Source organism: Poecile atricapillus, chromosome 3 (genome assembly GCF_030490865.1).
Source record: "Poecile atricapillus isolate bPoeAtr1 chromosome 3, bPoeAtr1.hap1, whole genome shotgun sequence".
NCBI lineage: Eukaryota > Metazoa > Chordata > Aves > Passeriformes > Paridae > Poecile > Poecile atricapillus.
The window spans coordinates 74,671,956-74,698,048 of record NC_081251.1 but is presented as its reverse complement, the minus strand read 5'-3'; the positions used below and the strand labels follow the sequence as shown (position 1 = coordinate 74,698,048).

General features: G+C 38.1%; 2 protein-coding genes across 5 annotated transcripts in view; one reads left to right on the top strand and one right to left on the bottom strand.

The window, feature by feature from the left end:
- Window positions 1–26,093, top strand: part of KIF25 (kinesin family member 25) — a 41,729-nt gene that overhangs the window by 8,953 nt on the left and 6,683 nt on the right. For 3 of the 4 annotated variants that reach the window (XM_058833919.1, XM_058833922.1, XM_058833921.1), the window contains exons 5-13: window positions 2,050–2,070; window positions 3,260–3,363; window positions 4,585–4,673; window positions 6,163–6,205; window positions 9,998–10,065; window positions 15,076–15,150; window positions 19,435–19,584; window positions 20,627–20,803; window positions 25,858–26,009. In XM_058833919.1, the coding sequence (XP_058689902.1) occupies window positions 2,050–2,070; window positions 3,260–3,363; window positions 4,585–4,673; window positions 6,163–6,205; window positions 9,998–10,065; window positions 15,076–15,150; window positions 19,435–19,584; window positions 20,627–20,803; window positions 25,858–26,009 (879 nt within the window). The remainder of the gene's footprint in view (window positions 1–2,049; window positions 2,071–3,259; window positions 3,364–4,584; window positions 4,674–6,162; window positions 6,206–9,997; window positions 10,066–15,075; window positions 15,151–19,434; window positions 19,585–20,626; window positions 20,804–25,857; window positions 26,010–26,093) is intronic. The other variant, XM_058833920.1, reaches the window with a different exon arrangement.
- The window catches only part of FRMD1 (FERM domain containing 1), a 66,557-nt gene continuing 61,523 nt past the window's right edge, over window positions 21,060–26,093 (bottom strand). The window contains exon 15 of the transcript XR_009277089.1: window positions 21,060–21,109. The gene's annotated coding sequence lies outside the window, so the exon portion shown is untranslated. The remainder of the gene's footprint in view (window positions 21,110–26,093) is intronic.

Here is a 26,093-nt window from a genome sequence, read left to right as displayed (position 1 = left end):
GGGAGAAAATTACAGAAGAAGCATTTGAGTAGGTAAATTTCAAGGTTGTAGTTGACATGCAAAAACTATAAAACTTTCTTATAATAACTGAGTAGTCCTTTGCTTAGAAATATTTATTCACAATCTGAAAGCCAGGCTACTGCCACCTTTCCCACTGGAATTTAAGCAGTAGCAATTCATAAGAGAAAGAAGTGCTCATTATTCTTTCGTTATAGGCCTGTTTCCCTCATGGATAAAGCTGCTATCATTTTTGCTAAAAATATTGGCCACCAAACTGCAAATGATACAACTGAGACAGTAGTTCAGCAGATTTTTGAAAAGGTAGGAATTCATAAAAATTTAAGATTAGTTTTCAGATTATTTCACCATGCAGATATTATCAGAAAGAAGAATTTTGCAGTTCTGAGACACTTCCTCTCTGGGCTGGAGAAGATTAAAAAAGGAGCTTTCCCATTTTGTCCATGTTGGTAGGACATGTCTGATTTTGCTAGCACCTATGTGTTTTGCTTTTGCTGGAGAAAGCAGAGCTCTGCACTGTGCTAATTACTTGTATTGGTGGAATGTGAACTACAATCATCTTTTATCTTCAACTCTACAGGTGATTTTCACCAGCTCAGCTGCCTTTTGAGAGCATTTCCCGTAGCTTGGAGTAGGGAAGCAGGAGAGGGACCTTGGATCCAGCTACAGAAATATTGTAGCAGCCCAAAGAATAATCCATAGACTGGTTTGGAAGAGATCTTGAAAGGTCATCTATTTTCATTTCCCCTGCAGCAATTTGGGACATCTTCAACTAGATCAGGTTCTCAGAAGCCCATCTAACCTGACCTCGAATGTTTCCAGGGATGGGGAATTCACCACCTCTCTGCACAACCTGTCCCAGTGTTTCACCACCCACATTATAAAAACCCTTTCTTATAGCTAATGCAAATGCTCTTCTAGTTTAAAACCATTACCCTTTGACCTATTACAACAGGCCATGCTAAAAATAATGTTACATTGTGGAATATAAAATACAGCTGAATTCAAAAGAAATTTTGATATTAAGTCTATTGCATCATAGCTACAATACGTCCTAGAGGACATGATCAGATTAATCTCTTTTTTAAAATGGACTCTAGACTGGCAAGAAACATTAAAAACCCCAGGGAATGATAGGAACACATCCATATCTCAGATGTGCTGTGTCTGTGCTAGGTTATGCAACTCCTGTTTGTCATGTCCTTGTTATGGACCTTTCTGTTATGTTCGTGTAACTCTTTGTGAAACCACATACAGAATAGATCAGGGAGCTTATCCAGGACAGAATTTGCTCAGAAGGAAGGATTGCTTTTAGACCTTTGTGTGACTGAGGAAACAGTTGCATGAGCACAGCAGAATGTCCAGTGTAGCACATAAAGAGAGGGAATAAAAAACTCTGGGACTGTCAATTAAAGGAAAGAGACTGTAAAGGTTACAGTCCTGAATATGCTTGCAAGACATCACAACTGTTAGAGAGATGTTCTTGTGATTGGTAACATTTAAACAGAAAAATTGCTGCCATTCCCAACTCCCAGAAAATTTCTATATAGACCAATGAAATGGGCAAAGGATGGGGAAAAGGGATGTCTGTAATGGCTGCATTCATGTGGTGACTACTTCTCTTGCCTAATGAAGAGTGTGTTATTAGTATTTTAAAACAGATGTACCTAATGTCTGCCCCTAGGTTAAGGGTGAAAATGTAACTCCTGTATAGCTTGCATCTAGCTTGCATCTGATGCCAAGCAGAAAACTAGAAAAAATGTTAAATGAGTGTTTTTATTTGTAACTGCATAACTCTACTTTCATAAAAAAATAGAAGTTCAGAAATAATTTATGCATTAGGAAACTTTGTTTCTTTTAGTACTGGAATGATGGAAGGGTACCCTCAACATCTATTGCTTTACCTTACTGCTTATTTAAGTGACTTAAAGAACTCAAAGTGTGTGAACACATATATGTAAATGAAGATACTTATTGTGGAGATTACTTAAATAATCAGTGGAATCTAACCTTGTGTTTTAAAATTTACAGAATATTTAGGGATCAGTGACTGTAAGTGGCCCTTTTGAAAATTTATGGTAACATATTTGCATGAGAGTCTCCAAACTAAAGCATGTTAGTGTTACTCCACATGCTGGATGCGAGAGAAGGATTTTTCCTAGTGAAACTCCTAGACATTGATTCCCCAGCTATTAACACTGTGCTTCCCCTCCATGCATGCACTTGTGGAGGAACACTGTGAGCTGGAGGTGAACTACATGGGTATTAAAAAAAAAATAATCTGAGAAATCTCTAGTGTATACAAATGTCCCCTGAAGTTAACTGATTTTTAGTACCAGAAAGATTAAATTGTAAGTGTGACCATGCTGAGATACGAAGTTTGCTCCTTGTTCTGCAAGGTAGCACACACTGAGGCTGGTGGCCATCCTACTAATTCAGCTCTCAGACCCTGGTTTTGGCTGCTTGATACCCTACATCTCCAAACTTCTCACTAATTGCTGGGAATACTGATTTCCCACTGGAGTTCCTAAAAGCTTGCTTTTTACACAAGCTTACAGTCACATAATGTGTCTTCTGGGCTGTATGTTTGTTTTAGGCCTGCTCACTGTTAATGTAATTGGGCTGAAATAAAACCATTTGTGAAGTTAGAAGGCTTTTGTAATGACCCGTAAAAGTCTCCTCAGTTTGGTGAAAGAGACTCCCCAGGCTTCAAATGATCCATCTTTCCTATGAATTCCTCATGGAGTAATGGACCTATCTTAAAGAGTAGCCTTACAACTGTTGTAAAGGATCGGTAGCACTGTAAGTGAGGCTGAGGATAAATGACAGGTTAACTTCTTGTAAAGTTAGCCCACATGAGTTTAATAGGTGTAGATGTGGTATGAGCCTTGCAAGTGGCAGCCCCATGTAGCAGCAGGCTGCTTCAAGTGTCGGTTTCAGGCTTTGCTGGCAGGTAACATCACTCTAACTAAACTGACACATTTGAACTGCCTGTAAATATCTTACATTACTGACTGCTTTTCAAGACTTCACATGTGTGCTTGTGGTAATTATTTGTAGCTTCACATAGCAAGAACCATGATGGAATTTTACATAGCTGTCTAGTAAATCAGAAGCTAACCCTTCTAACTGAAATTTGGTAAAAGTTGAAAAGGTTTGTGCTTATATTTCATGAGGTGCTACTGGACAATTACTTTTGGAAAGTCATGGAGTTTATATATCTGAAACTGCTTTCTTCTAGTGTTTCAGATGAAAGCTTTTGATCTTGAGCAGTCCCTACAAGAAGTGACAGAGAGATATGAGAAAGAAAAGCAGAAGAGGAAGGCTTTACATAACAGCTTAATTGTAAGTGTGTTTAATAACAGAACATTGGCTTTTGTTCAAATTCCTCCCATATTTTCCTCACCAATATAAGTAAAGAATATACTTCACATGGATATATCACTTGTCCCAGCTGTCTATACATGATGTATTTATTTGCTGAGGCACATTTGTCTTATAATAAACCCCCCCTCCTTTCTTTTTATATAAGATTTTCCAAATGCACTCATGTGACCTATTGCCCTAATGAGTATTATCCATTTTTGAGTAGTGGACAAAAGTTGAGTTTCTTCATCCTCTTCTCTAAATTTGCAGCTTCTGAAATTGGTTTAAAATTCTTAAAATTATTAATTTTTATTTTGCAAAGTAGTCATCTTTTATTTTTCCAAATCTCTAATCTCTAGCTGTTCAGCCATTAGTGATGGATCATTTGGGCAAATTTTTTTCCTATTTGTACTTTAAATTAACTCTTCTTCCCATCCTTACAAATTACTAGTTTTGGGTTTCCTGATTCAGGATCTGATTTTTAGAAACACAAGCCTCCTTCAAACAAATATTTTTCAAGTTTTTCTACCTGGGACAATGAATTTCTTTGTTAAAAAGTACTTACCTTCTAAATTTTGCCTTGTGTTGCAGTTTACTGAAAGGGTATTCTCCAGAGCATTGGGGTGTTAATACCGGTGGTCAATAGTCCTCACCGGCAAGCTATGTTCAGTCATAAAAAATGAGAACTGATCACTAACAAAATGGAAGAGATAAGTCTAAAATGGTCTAGAGTGAAAAATCAGGTACTGGCTTTTTAATCATGTAGGAACACAGTGGAGAGGAAAATATACAGCATATTTTATATTACACATCTTCCTCGGGACTGGTGGAAGAGAAATGGAGTGTATAATGTTGTCTGTTGAGTTAATACAGGTATTATTGAGCTGCAAAAGCTCAAGTAAGGAGGAAGGAAAAAAAAGAAGGGAAGGGAAAAATGGCTCAGAGGGGGTTTTTTTTGTCCATGTGAGCTGGAGAGGGCTATACAATGCCAGTGCTCTGAAGAGCTCATACTTCCTCAAGTACTTTCTCCTACCTTACTAATACAAATTATATTGATTATATTTTTCTCCCCACAGAGTCTAGGTCTATGATGTGGTAAACACTGGCTTTCTTAAACATGTTCATATCTGTTTGACAATTTCAGTGTATTTATCCTCTCCAGTAACTTGTGTTAAATACAGATTAATATTCTTATCCCAGGAACTGAGAGGAAATATCAGAGTCCATTGCAGGATTCGACCGTTGCTACCTTTTGATGATGCTGCTGGACATTCGCTATCACAAGACAGGTAATCTCTTCTGGTTGTGTTAGATCCTATCTGACTCATAATTCACATACAGAGAATACATTAGTTATGTTTATGTGAGAACAACTTTGTCCTTGATTTTTCTGGTTTTATGTGTGTGGGGAGACAATTGCTGTTTTCTTTCTCCTGCTAAATTGGCTCTGCCATTCATCCCCCTGCCTAAAAGTACGTCCATCTCAATAGAAAGCCATAGTTGTTCTGCCAAGCCAGGATTATCCTTGGCTTGGCAGAAGTAACACAGCTGCAATCAGTTTAGAGTGTATTCACTATCCTATACAAATTCTGGGATGCAGTAATGTGAGAGCTGCCAAAAGTCGTGGGTAGAGAAACACTCAGCATTACAATTGTTTTGTAATGCTATAGAACACACTGGCTGTCACCACAAACAGTGGTGATTCCATTTCAGTCTAATTTGGCTCTACATCCCTAATTCATAAAATGTTTACTGTAACTGATGTGTCAAAACATTCCAAGATCCAAAAGGAAAAGAGGGATTAGATGCAAGTATCTGCTTAACAGGCTGAATTCTCCATAGATGACTAACATGAAAGAAAGTAGGGATTGAAATGTATACAAAGAAAGAAAGAAGGGGAAAACTAGGTGGGTGGCTAGAAACTGGTAACATTATCATTGGCTTTATCACTAAATATCTGATTTGGGGCTTTTTTTTACTGCCTGATAGTTCTAAAATACTACATTCAGTGTTTTAATGTTTATGAATTTTTGGCAAATCTTACATAAAAAAAGGATTGTTTTAATTAAAACAGTATCAAAAATAACAGACAAGGTATTTCAGAAGCCTGAAGTTAAAACTTGCATTAAACTGTGCTTGGTATACCTGGGAAGGAACCCACTCACTTTTTTGTTGCAGTATGAAATAGTGCAGCCAGGTACTGACTTGCAGTGTAAAACAGGATGGACTGGGCCAAACAAACAATTGTCAAGGGTAACTTTTCTTAATGTATCAAAAAATAATTTAAATTAAACTGTCTGTAAAACTATGTATTGATTCTCCAAAAACTTGCACACATAAATGGATTGATACCCTTCAGTAATCCCAGTCAGTGTTTGGACTAATCATGGATTCAAAATCAGGACAAATACCTGAAATGAAGGTGATTTTCACTTTAATTTTCTAAAGTGAAAGCCTCTTGTTATGAGCTCATGCAACAATCTCAAAATTATAGAATGGCTTGCATGTGCATTCATCTTAATTTGGTTTGTTCTAAATGTCTTTTCTAAAGCAGATTATTTTGCTTGATTGCACTTTAATTTGTTCTTTATTCAAAATTAACTGCAGTGTTAGTGTGTACATAGGGTACAATAATAGTGGCAATTCTGAAAGGTACTCTTCAGACAGTGTGCAGTTAACAGACACTTTAAACATTGTTTTTTCTCAGCTAAGTGGAACATTTATAGTTTGAAAGGTGCCTCATTTTCCCCTATTGATGTTTTTTTTCTTCCCTTACAGGCAAAGAAACGTTTCAGAAAAAGCGGCATATGCAGCTGATGATGTGAGTATTTGATGGTGGAATTCAACAGCACATTCATAGATACTAGAAGAGGAAACAAGAGGGGCAGGAGAATCATGAGTTTGAAAAAAACCAAAACAACAGGCTCATGTGGTACTCAGATTTGATTACTCATGGGTGCAATAGCAGGTGGTTTGTGCCATTTTCATCCTGACTCTTTGTAGCGGTAATAGCTTGGAGATTCTGCTGGGACAGCTGTCCTCTAACTGGAGGTTGAATATTTGCAACAGTCAAACTGCTGCTGACTTCCTGCTATCAGTCCCTTTGAGCCACTTGTATGTGCTGTAGCTATTTCTAAAAATATGTCAGGCCTTTTTCAAATTTTACTATTGCAACACAGCTAATGCATTAGGACAGAAATCTGATATCTCATGAACCACAGCAGCCTATGTGGTGCTGCAGTCAAACATATTAAAGTATTCTGGCTTAGATCCATTGGAGGAAGAATGGTCATTGAGGTTGCAAATCCAAATGACATTCCAGCATTAATTGAGGCCATTTACCAAGATATAAAATTTAAAAAGGTGCAGCAGTGTGAGCTAAGGTCAAAGTATCAACTTGGGTTTTAATTTTCATAACTCCCATGGTTCTTACTTGGCTGTTCACTGTTACTTACATGGTGATGAGCCAAATTCTCTTTTATAGTGTAGTGCTTAAAATAATGCTGAAGTGACCTACAGTATGTTATGCATTTAAATCTCCAAAATTATAGTTTCATTAGGCAGATCTCTCTTGCATTATATGGATAATTATACATACATCCATATCTATGTCTATATGTGTGCAATTAGGTAACTAATGGAGCTCATAAAGAGATGAAGAAAGAGTAAATATGTCAGGAGATAAAAAACAGGGATCTGTAATGGTAGACATAGTATTCTGGATATCCTGGCACATTTATTGCACTATAAAATACTGCAGCCATTTCTGACCCATTAAATTTTATTGCATAAGGAGGAAGTTAGGCAATATTTAGGTTTTGGATTATTTCATATAGATATCTGATGTATTACACTATTGATATGTTATACCGGCAAGGCAGTATCTGCTTACTTACTTGCCAATTTATGAGTTTGAGTTTGTATGAAAGAGTGACATTTAATATGTTAATCTTATGAAATATTTCAGGAATATAAATATAAGTATGGGCTTGATTGAAAAATGAAATTTGCAAAATACTGTTTTGGAAAACATAACATAGACTTCAAATGTTTTATTGGTTTGCCTTGACATTTATTTAGTTAAAATACCTCCCAGTTTTGATCAAACACCTGAAGTCTTTTTGTTAGTTTCTTAACCTGAATTTATCTTTAAGAAGAAAAAAAAAAATGTTGCAAAAATCCTTCTTACAAAAAGCAGTCGATTTAGACTAATCTTACAAAAGTGAAGGAAAACAATGTTTATTGCCTGTTTGCTTTGCGGTTAACAACTGAAGCTGTTATGCTTGTGGCTCAGCTAAATGTGCAATTTTCAGATTAAAATATCAGGCTTGACTTGTTATTGAGCTTTTAGTTGCAACACAGTCAATTATTGTATTTCTGGAAACAAGTTAACCATTTCCCAGACAATGATTTAAAGGAAATTTTAGATCAAGGTGAAGGAACACTGTAAGTGGTAGAGATGCTGAGTTTATTAGTTTTGCTTTTTAGGTCATGACTGTCTCTCCAGATTTTTTTCCTGAAAATACTTTTGTGTGTAGCATAACCAGGAAGTTATTTGCCATGATTGTGCTAGAAAGCAGAGCCACATTTGAGAACCAGATCCATGGAGACTATATGACTTACATTTAGTCTGAGTGGGGTTTTTTTTGTTTTGTTTTGTTTATTTGTTTAGAAATTCATATCATTCTTAAAGACATATGGTCTTTTCCAACATATTGTTTATCTTGTCTAGAGAAATATTATTCTGATTTTAAGTCTAAAAAAGCCTTAAGATTTTACTAGATGTACAGAATAGTATTGCATTTCAGTTTTTGAGTTGAAGATTTTTGAAGTTTTCTTTTTGCTGTCTTGTGTATGCTTAGCTTCTCAACATAACATTAACAACTGAGTGTTTCTTCTGAAGCTTGCTGTGCAATAAATAACCGTGGAGAGTGAGTACACACCACACATCAGGTTGAACCGCTCCACACAGATTAGGAAACTGAACAGTGCTGGTATTGTCACTACCTGAGGAAATGAGCAGATGAGGAGGTCCTGAATGCACGAACTCTTTCTGGTGGTGACAGCCCTAGGGGGAATGAGTGCAATTTGAAATACAGGAAATTAAGCCTAAACACAAGAAGAAGCTGTGAGGGTAGTCAAACACTGGCACAGGTTGCCCAGAGAGGGTCTGGATCTCCATCTTTAGAGATCTTCAAAACCTGACTGGATGTGGTCATTACAAATGCTCATGTGAAACTTCTACCTATAACAGTCAATTCTTTTGTTTCTGTGTTATGCAAATAGAGGTTTTTTTCTCTTATTTCTCACTTTCACTTAGAGAAAGCTGGTCTGCAAATAAATTTGGTATCCAAATCAGAAATGTATTCTGTCATTCTCTATATTTTTCACTTTTTTTCCTTTTTCCTTCCCCTGGGTCCTGTTGGTTACTGATCCTATTGAATTTTAGTGTCAGGCCATTTTGTAGCAGTGCTGTACTGACATCTGTACTCAGCTGAACTTGCCAGTACTGGGGTGGGTAACATAGCTCATTCTGTAGAGTAAGTGTTTTGTCATTATTAGTTTGATAATTACACATTTCTCTTCTCCATAGAGGTAGAAATACTCATAAACTCAAAGGATAAATGTGATTTTTATTAGCCTTTTACATGCTGGACATACTGTTATGTGATTGTTATTTGCTCAGCTCTTTATAACTTCCGTCTGTGGCAATACTTATTTGAAGGCCACTAGTTCAGCACTCCAACCTACTTGTCTGAAGCACATTAGGAATTTCAGCACTCCCATCAAATGCAGTAATGTAACCACACGTTAGTAAGCTATAAAATCTCCTTGAATTGGATGAAGTATTTTGGGTGCTGGAGAGCTTCCACCCAAGTTGTAAGCCCCCATATCTTTTTTCTTTGTTTTTCTCAGCAATTAAGCAACATTTGCCATGACGAGCAGAAGAGCACAGAATTTACTAGCTAAGCCACATCAGACTGCTGTGATTGTACTCTGGTAATAGTTTAAAGAGCTGCTTACATGTTTGTCAGACTTACAAAGTTACTGTATAACTCATCTGGAAAGTGGATTCCACTAAAAACTCATGGAATTCTACAGATTGTTGTAGTGCAGCTCTGTCTCTTAGTTGTGGACTAGAATGTTATTTAATAAAATGTGCATCTTCTGCTTAGTTCTAGACAGAGCTCTCTATGAAATCAATCTGAAAAGGCACTGTGAAAGTTTGCCCAAGAATAAAAAAAGAGCTCTTTTTTGCAATTTTTTTTGTGCCTGTAGTGGCAGTTGGGGAGCTTGCATTACTTGGCTGTGACTTTCTAGGTCCAATAAAAACTTCAGGTAAGGGTTTGGATCTTTCTCTTGAACTTAAGTGCACGTTTTGTGTTGGTTGTTGTTTAATAATCTGAATGGGTTTTGATAGCCTTTCTTACAGTTTTGTAAGTTCACTGCATTGTATGTGCTCTAAAGCCTCATGAATTGGTGGCTGCTGGAGAAGGGCCTTGTAGTTCATGATCCTTAAAGCTGTCACCTGATATCTGATTAGGATTGATGCACATTTGGCTTCGTATGTGCCTGTGATATTAACTACAGATAATTTGCTTTCTTCTCTTAGGAAACCGTCCTTGTCAAGTGTAGTCGTCCTGGTCATGCCTCAGTAAACAAGACTTTTCAGTTTGACAGGTGGGTAGTCCTGTGTAGCATTCTGGACATCTGAATTGCTGGAAGATTTGTGTAGTGAAGACTAATTTTTTAGTAGGCATTAGCTAGAGGGTAATTCTCTTTTTGGGAGGGTTTTTTGAACAGAGGAGGCAGAAAGAAAACTCTTGGGGTTTATTTAATGTGATAATTTTGTTCTTCCCAGGACAGAAAAATGCATTTCACAGAATAGCTAACAGCCTTCCCTCTCAGTAAAGACTACTGATACAGCTAAGCTTGAAACCTGTATAGAAACTTACTTGACTCTTCACAATCTGAGTAGCTGTCCTGATCCTTGCAATGTTGCAAGGCAGCAGAATGTTTTAAAAGGAAGTGTTGTTTGCCTTCCAGTGCTTAAAGGGAGCTCATAAGAAAATGGGGCCAAACTTTTTAGTAGGGCCTGTTGCAATAGGAACAGGTTTTAAATTATTTTAAACTAAAAGAGGGTCACTTGAGACTAGATATAAGGAAGAATATTTTCACAATGAATGCGGTGAAGTGCTGGAATAGGTTTCCCAGAGAGGGACTAGGTATCAGATTCCTGGAAACATCTGAGGTCAGGTGGCATGGGATTCTGAGCAACCTGATCTAGTTGATGTCCCTGCTCATTGCAGAGGGATTGGACTTGGTGACCTTTAAAGGTTCCTTAAAACCCAAACCATTCGATGGTTCTATGAATTGAGGTGGATTGCAAGATTTCAGCATTAGACATAGAGCATGACTTTGTCAGAAACTGGACTGAGTGCTTGTATGAGTTGATGTTTGAACAGCCTGACCAGAGACAGCAAGGCAGAGCAGTGGCATGGGAATCAGTGCTCCCCAAGGGAAAGGCTACAGTGTGACTACTTTCCGTACTAGATGCTCAAAAATCCACAGAGATGGATTGGATTTTGAATGCACCATTTGCGATAAGGGCTTTAATGAGACACCAGAGTCACTGCCAGTGAGACAGAAAACTGCTGGGAGTTAGGCTGAAGGGTGCCTTCTGTTCTCTCGAAATGGTGCTGACCTGGACCTCTGAAAACAGGATTGAGGAGTTAAATAATATGATGAGAACTCTTTAAATGAGGAAATACAAATTTTTAACCCAATTCCTCTTTCTAATGCAAACTTTGCATCTAAATATTGCTATGACTCAGGAACCATGATGCAAAACCCTCTGGAAACAGAATACAGGAGAACAATTTCATGCTTCCTTGCTTGAAGGCAAAACTTGATTTAAAGTCAGATGTACCCAGCATGAATTATCTGTCCTGGTTTAAACTTAGTGTCTGAGCCTGTTCAGCCAAAATTCCTGAAGGTTTGCTAAACATTATTAGTTGTTGACCCTTTCCTCAATGCGTTCCTCAAAATGCTTCAGTTTTCTACTCACAGGATAGTGAGGACTGCTGTCATGTAGGTCACCAAGCCTACACCACCAGCCACCTGAAAAGCCCTGAGATAATGCAGATCCTGGGGAAGCTTTACTGATCCCACAGATTATAGGACTTCTTGGATTCAAGGCATATGAGATCTCTTAAGGTACAAGGCCCCCTCACATGTTGCTAAGCTACTCAAAGTAATTCCTTTCACTCTTCAGTTGTACCTAACCCAGCCATACCAGCTGAAGTAAACACAGAATAATGCTGGAATTCAACTCTGTGGAGCAGCACAGTTAATGGTATTGACACAGGACTCCAGAGGTGCTGTGATTCTGGAAATTTGGTATAGATCCTGGTAATCAGGAAAAGGGTTAAAAAATGTAAATCCCCCAAAGAATGCAGTTCTCCAGGAATGTTTTTTTAGTGTCCCAGTGCAGCTATTTTTATATAAACAGAAAAGCGTATGTTTCATATGAACTCTAAAATGTTTATTTTTTTAGCAATGTTTTATGGAACTAATAAATGTCAAAATATTTGATTTCAACTCAGGAAGAAAATTCCAGCTTTCAACATGTTATGCTTTTATAATTTTATTGGCAAATCAGTTAGCAAAATAAAAAGGAAGCTCAAAATTTTCAATGTGAAATTCACATTAATCAGTACACAGGGGCAAGTCTATCATTCTGGTAAAAATACATGAGGTTTTAGAAAGAGATTCTTTGGATTTGCAGCATCTTTCATAGTTTCAGATAGCTAATGAAGTGGGTGTCCATGCGTCAGCCAAGGCTGTGGTTACAGTGTAGCATAAACTAGTTCAAGACTACTTTAAACCACTTTATTTCAGTATGGATAGCATTTGAACCACAGCAGCTAAGTAGTGGCAGTAAAACCCCTTTAGGAAGTTGAGTAAATATTTGAGTAGTTACTGTAACATGGAATCACATATCTTTCCTTGGATCAGCTACTGGAGCCTGACCCTGACACAGCTGTACTGACCTCAGCTGTGGCTGTACTTGGAAGAAATGGCCTCAGGCTGCACTAGGGCTTAGGTGTGTGTCCAGCCTGTGTTCAGGCTGGGCATCAGGAAGATTTTCTTCACAGATAGGGTGCTTTAGCAGGCTGCTCAGGGAGGTGGTGGAGTCACCATCCCTGGAAGCGTTCAAGGAAAGACTGGATGTGACACCTACTGCTATGGGTTAGTTGGCAAGGTGGCAATTCAGTCAAAGATTGGACATGATGGCCTTGGAGGTCTTTTCCAAGCTAATTGATTCTGTGATTCTACTTAATGAACTGCTAAGACTGATTGATTCTAGCCTGGGTTGTGGCTAGTAGCAATGTGTTTGCTTTCTCAGACAACAAAAGTCATCAACTGTGAATGCTTTAATCCTTAAAATGTCTTTCTTAGTATTTTTTTTTTAATTTTTTTTAATTTGCGTAGTAGTTCTGAGATGTTTTGATGTGCAAAGAAAAAATATTTCTGCACATACTGAGATAGAGACCTAGTTAGTTAAGATGGAGAACTGGTTGCTAATGAATATTTCATCAGTTGCAGATGATATATGAAGCAGAGAAAAGTGTTTGGAAGTGCTTTTGCTCTTTTATATTGACTTTGCAGTTTGGATGTGTAAAGTTTACTGAAGCATATGCGCATGTTCGTGCAAAGCAGGGACAGAGTATTCAGTGCCTGTGTCCTCCCGGTCTGAACTGTGCCACATTGTTGCATGTTTGTTGGTTTCTCTGTGTACTATGATGGCACATCAGTGGAATGGCAATACAAGCAGTATTTGACTATCAAGCCAGACAAGTGCTCCTTTCCTGATTAAAAAGGGTACATTTTCATGCAGCTTACAATTAGTCTGTGGAACACATTGCCACAGGATGTTGCTCTGGGCCAAGAATTTAGCAAGATTCAGAAAGAAACGGAATGCTAATTCTAATAATATTTTTTTTGAAACAGAGATTCAACTCATATTTCAGTTTTGAGGCCAGTATAGAGCTTTTAAGGATTATGATGAAGCACAGAGATGAATTACTGTCTCTGGCCACCACATAGTTTCTTGCTCCCTCCTCTGGGTGTTGTCAGGAAAAATGCTGAGTCCAGTGCATTGGCTCCAATTCTGCATCTGTTTATCAGTGATCCCTCTGTATAATCTTATTTATGGAGAGCATGAACTCCATAAATAAGATTATACAAAAACTCTTTTTGTGTAGTCTATAGACTGTACCAGACAGATCATGGTCAGGTATACAAAGAGGCTTGAGTAAATGCTGAAGAGCACACTTTGTCTTTTTTCAGTTAACCTTGTAGTGTCCTGTACAATCTGTAGGATATTGTTAAGTGACGTGTACTCTATACACAGAGAAGTGACTTCACTTTGTAATGTTTGTTGCTACCAAAATTTCTAATTCCTAATTAGTCATTTTGCTGTGAACTATAAAGAACATATATCACCTCTTGGAAAACAGAGCTAGACCAAAAAAACCCAACAAAACAAACAACCAAAAAAAAACCAAAACAAACCAGCAAAACAAACAACCAAAAAAAACCACCACAGAAATATACCAGAAAAGGAAATTTTAAAAAAATATAAACATTCATACCTCAAATATTTAACTGTGGGTAATGACATTCATGTTTTAGATTCTGTTCATCTTGTATAAACAATGGATACTGAAGGCTGTAATCTTGGGGAAGATATATTTTTGGTGTGCTACAGAAGAAATTAATGAATTAGGATATCCACGTTTTTATGATCAGAATTTCTTCTCTCTGATGATTTCCTATTTTCAGGTTTTGATTTTATGTTGTACAAACCTGAAAGGGTTGGAGTAAAGATTTCTTTGAAGGTAACTGTTGGGGATTTTTTTCTCCTCACATTCAAAAAACACAGAGTTGTTTTAGGCATCATTGTATTGGCCCAAGTATTGAACTGTCATTGCTCTTTTCTAAGAGGTGGAATAACTCATGCAATTTAATTGTCTTCCGCTCTGTTTAAAAAGGTCTGTACTCCACATCATTATGTAAAAGAAAGTCTCTTGAGTGAAAAGTGTTGATTTCAGAGTAGGTAGCTCATCAGGGTTGGAGATGGAAATACCTTGACTGATATTGCTCATGAAGATAATGCTTAAACATGACCTTCAGGAGCATTCTAATTTCTGCTGTGCCACTGAGTCTTCTGAGACAAGCCCTCAGCAAGTTTCCAGTCTCTGTACCTCTTTTTTTTTTCCTCCCCCAAACTTTACCCACATCTAAGGGGTAGTACAACCTGACCATGTCTTCCATAATATGACACATAGGAAGTCCGGGCAGCAGGGCTATTTGACATTCTAGTAGGTGGGAAGTTACAGGGATCCAGTACAGCCTAAAAAAAGACTCTGTGTGCCACAGGGTCAGGCAGGAGGTTTAGGATGAACTCAGAAATCCACAAGGGTGCACCTATGTGTTCTCCTCCAAACACACAACAGCTGCTCCCAAAATGTGTGAGAGAACTTTAGAGTTCTAATTTTCAATTCTCTGACACACAGATGTCAGCAGGTCCCAGATTTTGTCACTGGCCTACAGTTTCTATAGTCTGTGTTTTTGTGACAGAATTTGTATTTTTTCTTTGGTTAATCATTGCACTTTGTTCCTCAGAGTTTACAATGATTTGGAGTCTCAAGATGCAGTATTTGCAGATGTGGCCCCTTTGCTAACATCTCTCCTGGATGGGTAAGTTAAAAGGTTGCAGTAAGAAAGCTAAAGCACAGTAATCTATTAATTACTCAATTAAAAAAAACAAACTTAATAATGATGACCTAGTCAAATTTTATGGCTTTGCAGTTCCATTTTCCTGTTTCCATTCTACTCAGCACCAAGTGAATGTTGTTCCCCTTTATAAACAGTGAAAATACAGTTTACAAAATTTATCAGAACCGACAAATTCATAAAAATAAAAAAAACACTTTTTTCCTCTGATCTGCTTCTGTCAAACTGATGCTTCTAATGGAAGATGTCTTTTTGCTTTGCGTTCTTTAGTTTACGTTTTAAAACTTGTCCAGTTGCAGACATTGTAAGATACATTTTTTCCAACAGTGTGTGAACTGTGAACAAAAAAGCCTGCCAGGGCTACTCACTGTTCTGGTTTTTTGTCCAGCACAAGCCATAGGAGGTGGAGTGATTGATTCCTGGTTGAACCAGAACTGAGCATTCTCAGTCATTCTACTGCTCCTTCAGGCACTGGAGTAAAACAGAATTCTGTTTTGAATACAAAACTGATCAGTAATAAGCACTAACAAACACATGAAATTACTTCTAGCTACTGAAGCTCATAAAGTGTGATTTTTTGTAAGTACTGAGCCAACTTAAGCTACTCTTGCAAAGAAGCTTTGATGTGCATATTGTTATAATCCTTGAGGCTTGAACTGAGTTTTATACATAACTTCCTTTCTGCTTGTTTTTCATCCCTGTTCCAATACCACTTAATTATATGGTAGGGTTGTCACGGACCTTTTGCTCCCTTTAAAGGAAAAAACAGTCCCTTTCCATTCACAGTGCCATAGTTGAACAGTGGCAATCCTTGTTACCAGCAGCCTGCACACTGAAGTTTGCAAGGTTCGTTTTTTTAAAAGCATCCTGGAAGAGGTATCTAAAGATACTGTGAATACTGGTAATTCCATATGTCATAGGGAGGCCTCCAAGGGCTCCTTGGCTGAGGGAAGGCATAGATTGCATTTATTCTTGTTTACCAGTGATTAGTAACCACATTTCTTTAGCTGATCAACCTAGGGGACCACTAGGTTGCAGGAGTTTAAAGAAGTCTTAAAACTACGGCCTTCTCTCCCTAGTTTTCCTTTTGCAACGATCATAATTTTGCCTTGGTTCAACACTTCCCTTGTCTTCAGATGTATCTGATCTGTACCTTGATCTGCTGTACTTCCTACTTACTAATTTTTACGTGTCCTAAAAGCTAGGATTTTTGTATTCAGTTAGGAAATGTTCTGTTACTGAAAACAAAAGACCTGTCTTGTTCTTCCAGAAGTGCTATTTAAACAGAAGCAGATTCTCAGGAAAGGCGAGTCTGTGCATGTGAGCACAGCAGCCTTTCCACTGTAAATGGGAAACAGACATACTTAGTCTGAACCTTGAACCTCTTTGCTTCTCCTGATTGTTTTAGTCTGGGTTCCAAAGTGGTCTGTAACAACTTTTAGCTTGAGTAGAAGGGAGTGTTCTCTTCTTTTCCTTATTTTTTTCCATGTTTTTCTTTCTTAATGGATTGTTTCATTTTTCAGTACAAATATACAGGAACAAAAGAGTGCTCCATATGTAAACCAGACAAAATATAGCAGGTTTCAAAGTTTACCATGAGCCATATAGGGCCAACAAGGGAGTAAGATAACATTTCTTTACAATGTTGAAGAATCCAACTTGTTTGTTTATTTTAAAGAATTAATTTCTCCTCCTTTCATTTCCTTTAACAGTGTTCTCTCCTAGGGGTAACTTTGCTAGAGTGAACACCCACACTATTGTCAGGAGAGAAATGCTACAAAACTATTGGTATTTTAGCTTGACAATAGGAACTTTTCTAAACAAGAATATAACTGTTATATATAATAATAAAGTGGAGAAGGAAAAATATCAGGGCACATAGGTGAATCATAGTCAAAAATCTTCAGACTTCTCTATTTGAAAGCTTTATGCTGGAACTAGAACACCAATGAAGTAAACTATATTAAATAACTATTATAATATAGATAAAGTATTGTACTGCTTCTCCTCTTGATACCCCAACAATTCATTATCTTCTGTACCTACTTAGATATGATACTGCTGTGGCCAGTTTTAGCTCAGTTGGGCTGACTGAAAACTGTTTTGGCTTTGGCAGAGAAGTTACCATTGATTGATACCCAAATTGAACCTCTGTCTTCAATGTTAAAATCCTCTGCCTACTTAACTTCTAATCATATCATCTTTATCTTGTCAGAACTATTTTGTCCATGATGTTTACTGTCTTACAACCAGCAGCAATTATGGAACATTTAAATAGCTGTACTACAGGAATGTCCTTTAGCAGAGACTTCTAAGAAGACTAATTCTGTTTTTCCTAAGGAAAAACATCTGGTTCCCTTTTTGGTTCCAAAGATCTGCTTAATTTTGAAATAGGGCTAGAAGTCTCAATAAGGTACAGGCTGGCCAGGCAGTGTGTATGAGGGGCGGAACTGTGAAAATAACTCATTGTTAGTCTAGGTAAAAACTACCAAAATTAGCAGGAACTTTTCTACTGAGTTTTGTCAGCAGTGAAGAAATCCCTCATTTCAGATTTACAGCCCTAATTGCTATCACATTTAATTTTACTGTAGTGCTCTTTGTTTTGAATTACAGTTATCTCATCTCCATCAAATCTATGACTAGATTCTTAGTCTGTTTTATACTCCTATTTTATTCTCTATTTTATACTCTGCAGTGCATGCTAAAATCTGGAGGGACCTTACTATATATTCATTGACTGCAACTTTGACTTCACATTCCCAGAAAGGGTGCTCAGGTATTTTCTGTGTGGCTTATCAGCCCACATTTCTTTCTAACAAGTGAAAGCTTTCAAAATAATCCTCCTGAAATAATTGCTTCTAGGCATGTTTAATATGCATATAAGTATTTCATTACTTGAAACCATACATTTAAAACAATTAGATGAGGGGTGTTCATTGAAATATGCTGGCATGTGCTTGATATGAGGAAAAGCATCAGATAATCAAAAGCAGCTGTTTCAGGTCTGCCCACAGAGGAGGTAGCTTAGGCAGTGAAATTTTATTCCCTGGCAGAACAGGAGCAAGCCCATTCCTGCAAATCTCTAGTAGAGCAGAAGTTTCTGCAAACTGTGAAGCACTTCTTGTGTTTGAAGATTCTGCTAATGTCATATCTCTGAACAAACAAGATAGTCCAGGGAGAGAGCAGTCCTGTCAGCATAACTGCATGGCCTCCAAGGTTTGACTGGCACAGTACTGTGGTCAACATCGAGTTGCTGGCAGAGGCAGCAGAGCAGGCACAACCAAGGAGGGGCAAAACTTCAGCTGCACAGCACAGTGTTAGTCCTCCATACAAAGCACTACTGTGGCTGAAAGCATCTGTATCCAGCCACTTATTTTGCTTAAGGTGTTGACTTTGATCTGATTGTGTTAGTAACGCAGTTTCTAGATAGGATTCATTCATCTCAACTCAGATTCCTGTGTCACAGAATCCACAACAGTGCTCACAGCTATGAACAATTCTTCTTTTATTACTATTTTCACTGCAGCCAAGAGGCATTTTCAGAGTTCTGTTCATTAGACATATTTATTTGTCTACTTCAGAAGATGATGTTTCATAGGTGTCTGTTCCTCTGCACTGACATTGTACATTTTCATTTTCTACTTGTCCTTATCAGAGCAGTTCCTGCCACCTTTGGTCCAGAGTAGTCATTGTGTGCATGCTCATTCTGAATTGGTGCTCTTGGTTCAAATTTTGTGCCTCCTGTTCTTAGGGCTGTCTTCTCTGAGGGTTACGACCTATGAGCCTGCCTGAAAAAGCCTATGAGCGATGAAGAGTTCCCAGCTATTAGGATTACAAGTGCAGTGGTTTGCAGCACTGTAACACAAATCAAGCTCCAAAATGGTTTACTTTATTGTGCTGTACTGTAAATTGCAGTGGTTAAGGGCTGATTAAAAAGCAGCCGGGTAGTACAAAAGCTGAAAGTTGGGCAGGCAAGGAGGTCTAACAGCATCAATCATTCCACTCTAAGGATCCTTTAAACTTCTACTTAAAAGCATCCCTTCAACTCTGCTTAAAAAATAAAATTTGTTTAGGTGATGTTGTGAACAGCAATTACTGTCTGACTTTGAGATCTGCAGAAAGAAACTGGGGGCAGTGTTTTTATTTTCTTGTTTAAGTTTGTGTTTCCAAATTGTTTGAAGTTTGACTTGCCACCTAACAGACACATTTGGTGATGGTAAAATAAATTGTAGCACTTCTATTTTTCAGGTACAATGTGTGTATCATGGCTTATGGACAAACTGGAAGTGGGAAGACATACACAATGTTGGGACCACAGTTAGAGGAGAACTTAGCATTCTCCATAGAAGAGGAATCAGAACTTGGAATTATTCCTCGAGCTACCCAAGAAGTGTTCAGGTAAAAACTAAGTAAAGGCTTTGCTGTCAGTGGTAGTCACTTTAAACTGTATAAAAAGGATGAAATAATGATTGTAATGTATTTATTGTTACAGATTTCAGCTTCAGAATGGTTAATATTTACAGCTTCTCTACCCACCATTTGATATTTGAGGTTTTATATAGATTTCTAGTCTCTCTCCTGCTTAATCCGATTTTCTAAGACAATAATATTATGCAGTTTTACTGTTTGTTATCTGTCCATATGGCTTTCAGACTCTAATTAGATTTTTGAAGATGTTTCCGCCATAGTTGTGGGAGTCCAAAAGATGATTAAGTTCCAAAAAGTTTCCACTGTGAAAATTGACAACTGGAATACATGAAGAGGATTCAGATTAGAACCCAGTCCCAAGGAAGAAGGATAGTAAAATTTTTAACTACACTCTGTTCTTAAGGTTCTTAGAGTATTTTAGTTGAACCTAATACAGGATTGAACTGATATGCTGCTATGTTATAGTACAAGAGCCATTAGAAGTTTTTCCAGCTAAGCCTGTTTGTTTTGGAGAAGGGTATAAGCTAAATGAAAGAACCAATTTTGTATGAGAATAACTGCCTAACTGTAAATACTTTCCTGAATAGAGAAGCCGTTAATTTATGGATTTTCTGAGGCTGTGTACAGATAACTTCTTACAGATATAGTTTCCCATCTTTGTTCATTGTTTGCACTCTGACAGATTTTATACTCTGAGCTCTGAGTGCAACAACTGCCAGCAGATAAATGGTATAAAAAAAATTCTAAGGTGGGAGGCTAGTGGAAAAAACAAGCTGGCACAGCTGTTTGGAAAATTAAATTCTATTTACTTCTTCAAATTTAAATAAACTGTATATTCTGATTCTTCAAGTTAACATTAGTATATGGATGAGGCAATTCCATGGCTACAGATACTTAGTAAGCACTTTTATCAGATTCTAATTATATTAAAATTAAAGAACAGATCTCTATTTACATTGTTCATTTCGGGCTTGACTTCAACATTTTTGGGCTTTTTTTTTTTATTTACCAGGCTTATTTCAGAAAAGCCACCAGGAAGTTACTGGGTTGAGGTTTCTGTTGTAGAAGTGTATAATAATGAAATTTTTGATCTTCTGGCCAAAGACAGTTATGGAAAAGTGTTTGGCATCAAACGTGATGTTGTCACAACCAGAGAAGGGAAGAGTGATGTGCCACTGCTGACGCACGAGTGAGTACATGGCTTGTTCCTACCATCCAAACATGATCTGGTGTTGATACCACGTAGAGCTGTCACAAAACTGCATTATAGGCACCAGATTGCTTCTAAACAATGAGTCATTACCATATGCAAAAGAACAGTTCTGTTTCTGTTAGCTCAGTCTATTAAACTGCAGTTGGCTGCAAATGTCAAAATACTTCCAGAAATAATTGTACAATTACTTTGAATTATACTCCTTTGTTAAGTGCCTTCCACTCAGAAAGCCTGAAGATTGCTGCATATTTTGTTGTTGCTGGATCTATGGCATCTTGTCAGCTGTAAAAAAAGAAGGGATAATCTAATCACAAAGCACTTTTCCATTCAGTCTTACTGAATTATAAAATTTACAGATTATAATAGAAATTTATGTACCAGTTGCAAACATTTAAGCATCTGGAGGGTGTTAGCTTTCCCTTTATTCATTTGAGTTACAGAAAATTAGAATAAGCTTTCAAGTGATCTTTTAATACAAATACCCATCTTAATATTGCTTAATGTTCTGTTTTCATAACTGGATGTGTTAAAGCTTGATTTGCTATGTTGGCATTTGAACTGGTAGGTCTTGAAAATCCAGGTTCTTCAAACTAAAAGCTAAGAAGCAGTCAAGCTTCTCACTATTCACTTTTAAGATGTCCCAGCATTGATGTATGTGAGGTTTGATCCTTATTTACACAACTTGACAGTGTAGGGAGAGCTAGGGTACTTAAGGCTACAGCTATACTACTCTAATGCCTTCTTTTACTTACTAAGCATCACGAAGATTTGTTCTAGTACTCACGGGAATGATTCTTGGCATTATGTAAGTGTGGCAGACGAAGCAAATGTACAGTGCTTTCTTGTTATATATAAAAAACTTACCTTGGCTAACTAGATCTTAAAAATCATGTGTTTATAAAATTTCATCTATTTACAAGAGGGAATCTGTTTCAGATGCTTCATTTTAGTAATGGCTGTGTTGTGTATCATAGAATGTCCTGAGTGGGAAGGGGCCCATAAGATCATGGAGTCCAACTCCTGGCCCTGCACAGGATAGTCCCAAGAATCTCATTCTAGTACCTGGCCCCCCTCTGGGTGAAGAACTTTTTCCTAATGGCCAGTGTAAACATCCCCTGACAAAACTTCAGGCTGTTCCCTCAGATCACCAGAGAAGAGGTTGGTTCCTGCCCCTCTGCTTCCCTTCACAAGAAGTTGTAACTGCAGTGAGGTCTCCCCTCAGTCTCCTCTTCTCCAGGCTGAATAGACCAAGTGACCTCAGCTTCTGCTTATGTGGCTTCCCCTCTAGGCCTTTCACCATTTTTGTGGCCTTTCTTTGGGCCTTACGCTAGTAGTATCAACATTAGCTAGAAAAAAAAGAAAATTAGTGTAACATTACTAGTGGTACCACAGAGGTGATGGTACTCAGTGGAATTAAACTGGACATCTCTGTGGGCACCCAGCATGAGAACAGATTCCAGAAGGGAGCATGTGCATTATCAAGATGTCACATAAAGAAGTGTCCTGCTCCTTGAGTAAATAATGTTTGTGGAAAGAAACGTCTTGCTCTATTGAAATGTTTAGAACAGCGTTGTGTTTTCTATGTTTCTAAAGAAACATGATGGTTTTCTTTGCTTCTCTGTAATAATTGTTGTTGTTTAATCTCTACTTTTCCAAGGGGAATTAGCAGTCAGATATGAAATGCATCCCATGCCAATTAAATAAAATGCACCATCAGTGGAGATAATTTTGTCCTATGGGACATAGTCACATAAGCAGACCACTAGTTTGTTTATGTGGATTTAATGCTATTCCCAGCAAGCCTTGATAGAAAATACAAGAATGTACTGGAGGACTGTGCAAACATACCTTTATTCTACCTAGTGATACACATTTATTGATTTGTACTTTCTAGTAATTTAATTGCTCATAGGAAAGTGGGAGCCCAGATAAATTGTCAAGTAGTTTTCTTCACTGTGGGAGCTATAGGACTTTCCTTTCTCTCTATGAAATATTAAGCACTGCAATATTCTCAGAAGGATTAACATTTGTATCTGGGGTTTGCCTGCTCTTTGAGGTTAAATACAATTTCCATAGAAATTCTGCAAGCCTGATTGCACTCTCCATGCTCCATAAGAACATGAAATGAATGAAGAGTGACTGGAGATTAAAGTGATGAATCCTTTTGCCCTTTCTGTCTGTATTATGCTGACTATTGGGTTTCTCTCTGTCTTTATTCTTGTATTTCCCCAGCTGTGACTCTACTCCAACTTTTCATGTCTAGTTAAGTCTCTGCTGTCAAGGGAATGAAAAACTCCAGAAGAGGCTGGGAGCAGAACTTAACCTGTGTGTGCTGAATCTTTCTTGGAGGAGCTAATCTTTTTCCTTTGACTAGACAGGAAAGGGGCCATATGACTTAGAAAGTGAGGATGGGTGCACATAGTGTAGGCATGCTGGGAGCTGGACTTCCCCTGTTTCATCAAAACCTCCAAGTAATTTTTAATTATGCTATTTCAGTAACTAAGATGCTGGCCTGGCATAATTTTATTATTGAAAAATGCCTGTTCCCAAGGGATCTTTGCATAGTTAGTGGGTGACCCATCTCTTTTAATAGGTTTTGGGAAAGGGAGAGGTGAGAAGCAGTGGGACTTGTGCCATAGAAACAAAAAAAAAGAAGCTGCAATAAGGTTTCATTTGTCCTTCTACTTAATAAAATAGCTGCTCTGTTTATTTCTGTAAATTTTAATTTATGGCTAAGGAGCCTGGCGCCTTGAACTAAAACTCTTAAAAGCCACTTATCTCAATCAGTTAATACTAAATTCTAATGCAAACATAAATAAAAATATGGACTTGTATCTCAATTACAATGCAAGCAGTGAAAAAAGTCCAATTCATAAACAGGTTATATTAATAATTACATAGAAAGGTTAATAAGAAAAAACAAACCCAAACAAAGTAAAGGAACCATTGAATGAGGCCACCCAGCTGCCCAAAATCTAAAGTAGACAGATGGTGCTTTGAATAAAAACACATCCTCATTTATGATAATATTTCATCTAGAATATATTGGCCTGCTGGGTCTTATTGGCTTCTCCATATATCCACTAAAGAACAGTAGTCTCTTTCCTGCTAACATGTTCATCTTACTGAATCACAAAAACCTCAGTCTCTTCTTTTATAGCTTGGCTGACTTCAGAGAACTTTCAGCACCAAATTTTTAACATAACCACAACAGGGCTTCTCTTTGTAGAATCTGGTCCTGGAACGTGCGACACATAGAGCACGATGAAGTCGTAGAGATTATACTAAAATATTATTTCTGTCAGTCCTGTGGAGGGGCTACTGTGCCAAGCTTACCACACTGGGCTGGAGATGTTGCTCATCTTCAAAGCCAGCTGCAGCTTCCCAGCCATAGGTGACCAGCACTGACAGCATATCCTGAGCCCTGTCTTCCTTGGCACATGCAGGGACAGGGGAGCAGCTTGGAGCACTGACCCTTTGGCAGCTCACAGCAGCAGCTTGCAGAAGCCAACAGCCTAGAGCTGCATCCTAGCCAAGGCTGCTTCCCTGTCAGGCCTTCCAGTCCTGGCTGACTAGCCACTGGAAGATGCAGTTAAAGGCTGAGGAAGGCAGGATGTGTGCCCCCTTGGATGTGAGGCAATAGTCAGATCACCCCAGTGTCAGGCTCTGACTGTAGGAACTAAAGCCACTGGTTCTCTGCTGGCACCAGGTCAAACAGCAGGAGACATCCCCGGGGGTGCCCAGAGGTAGAGGTGTCACAGTGGAGGCGGGCATGTCTGGCTCAAGGGGAAGTCTGTAGTGATTGTTTACCTCATGGAGCCCTGGGTACACAGGGAACTGCACTTAGATGGCTGCTTCTCCTATGTGCCTATAGATATGGTGTGGCCAAATGCTTTTCTGTGCTTCAGATGCCCTTGCTTTGTTTTTCGAGGAAATTGTTTTAATTGAGTATAGTTTGTTTTCTTTTGTTCTTCTGTCTCTAAACTGTTCAAGTATGGCTCTTAGCATAAAACAAGTTTGTGCCAGGTGTGACTTTCTTATGGAAATCAGCCAAATCTAAGTCATAAAGACATTGCCTTTTATAACATGCTTGCTTTTGCTGACTGCCACACTGCAGAACCGAGCCTGTGGCCTGCGATGAGAGTTATTAATGGTTGTGCTGTTACAGAGCATTCAGTGACCAGGCTATGATATGCAGTCATAATTTATACCCACCAAAAAACAACTGTTTAGGTGTTCTAGCTTCAGTGACGATTGAAGAGGGCAACACAGTGAAAGAAAAGGATAGGCACTCTTATCTCATTTGTTTTAAACTTTGCAAACCTTGGGAAAATCGTAGTGGGTTTTTTCTTTACCTAACCAGTTTATTTCATTCTCTGTGTTTATTTCACCATGTGTGCTAGGTCTTTGCCCTTGATCATATTTGCAGTACTTCCTTTAACAGGAAAAGAAAACAGATAGTCTGAGATAAATGGTCTACAGCCATTTATGTCTATTTATTCTGACATTGTGCTCATTGAACAGTGGAACTGGACTTTTTACCAGGGATTCTGGATTTAATTCCAAATGTGAAATATGACTTCCAGAGGCCCAGAGAAATTTTGGGGGATTTTGCCTAATTCTGTACCTAAGAAAATGAGCTCCCTCAGCATAAATTGGACAAGTCTACTTCTGTAAGACCAGAGATTCCAGCAATGTCTAAACCTGTCTCTTTTCTTCCCAAGCGTGGAGCTATAGAAATGTCTGTTGCTTCAAGAGCTGAGCTACAGTACTTCTGGACCTGCAAGGCTGGCAGGCCACTTCTGCAGCACCTTTAGGACTGCACCACAGCTTTTGGCTTGAATTTTCATCTTTTTCCCGCCTGAAAAAGTGTAATACAGTTGTTTGTGCAGCTCAAAACTGAGAGTAGTTTTGAGAAGGAGAAGAGCCGGGAAGTGGAAATGCTGAGGTTCTCATTCAAGTTGTCAGCTTTTTTGTGTGGTTCTTCCTGCGAGCCAGTTAAATATCCTTTCTGTTTCTTTACTTCTTAGGACTGTTGAAAATGCATCTGAATTTTTGCATCTAGTCAACAAAGGCCTACAGCTGAGAGTCACGCACCCAACACTGGTGCATGCTCATTCCTCTCGTTCTCATCTGGTAGTGACATTGACCATAACCACAGTTGTCTTTGGAGATAACTTTGGTAAGCAGGATGTTACTAAAATACATCTAGAGCCAGTTGTTTTTAGAAAAACAGTCTGTGGATTGGGAGGTTTTCATATTGCTT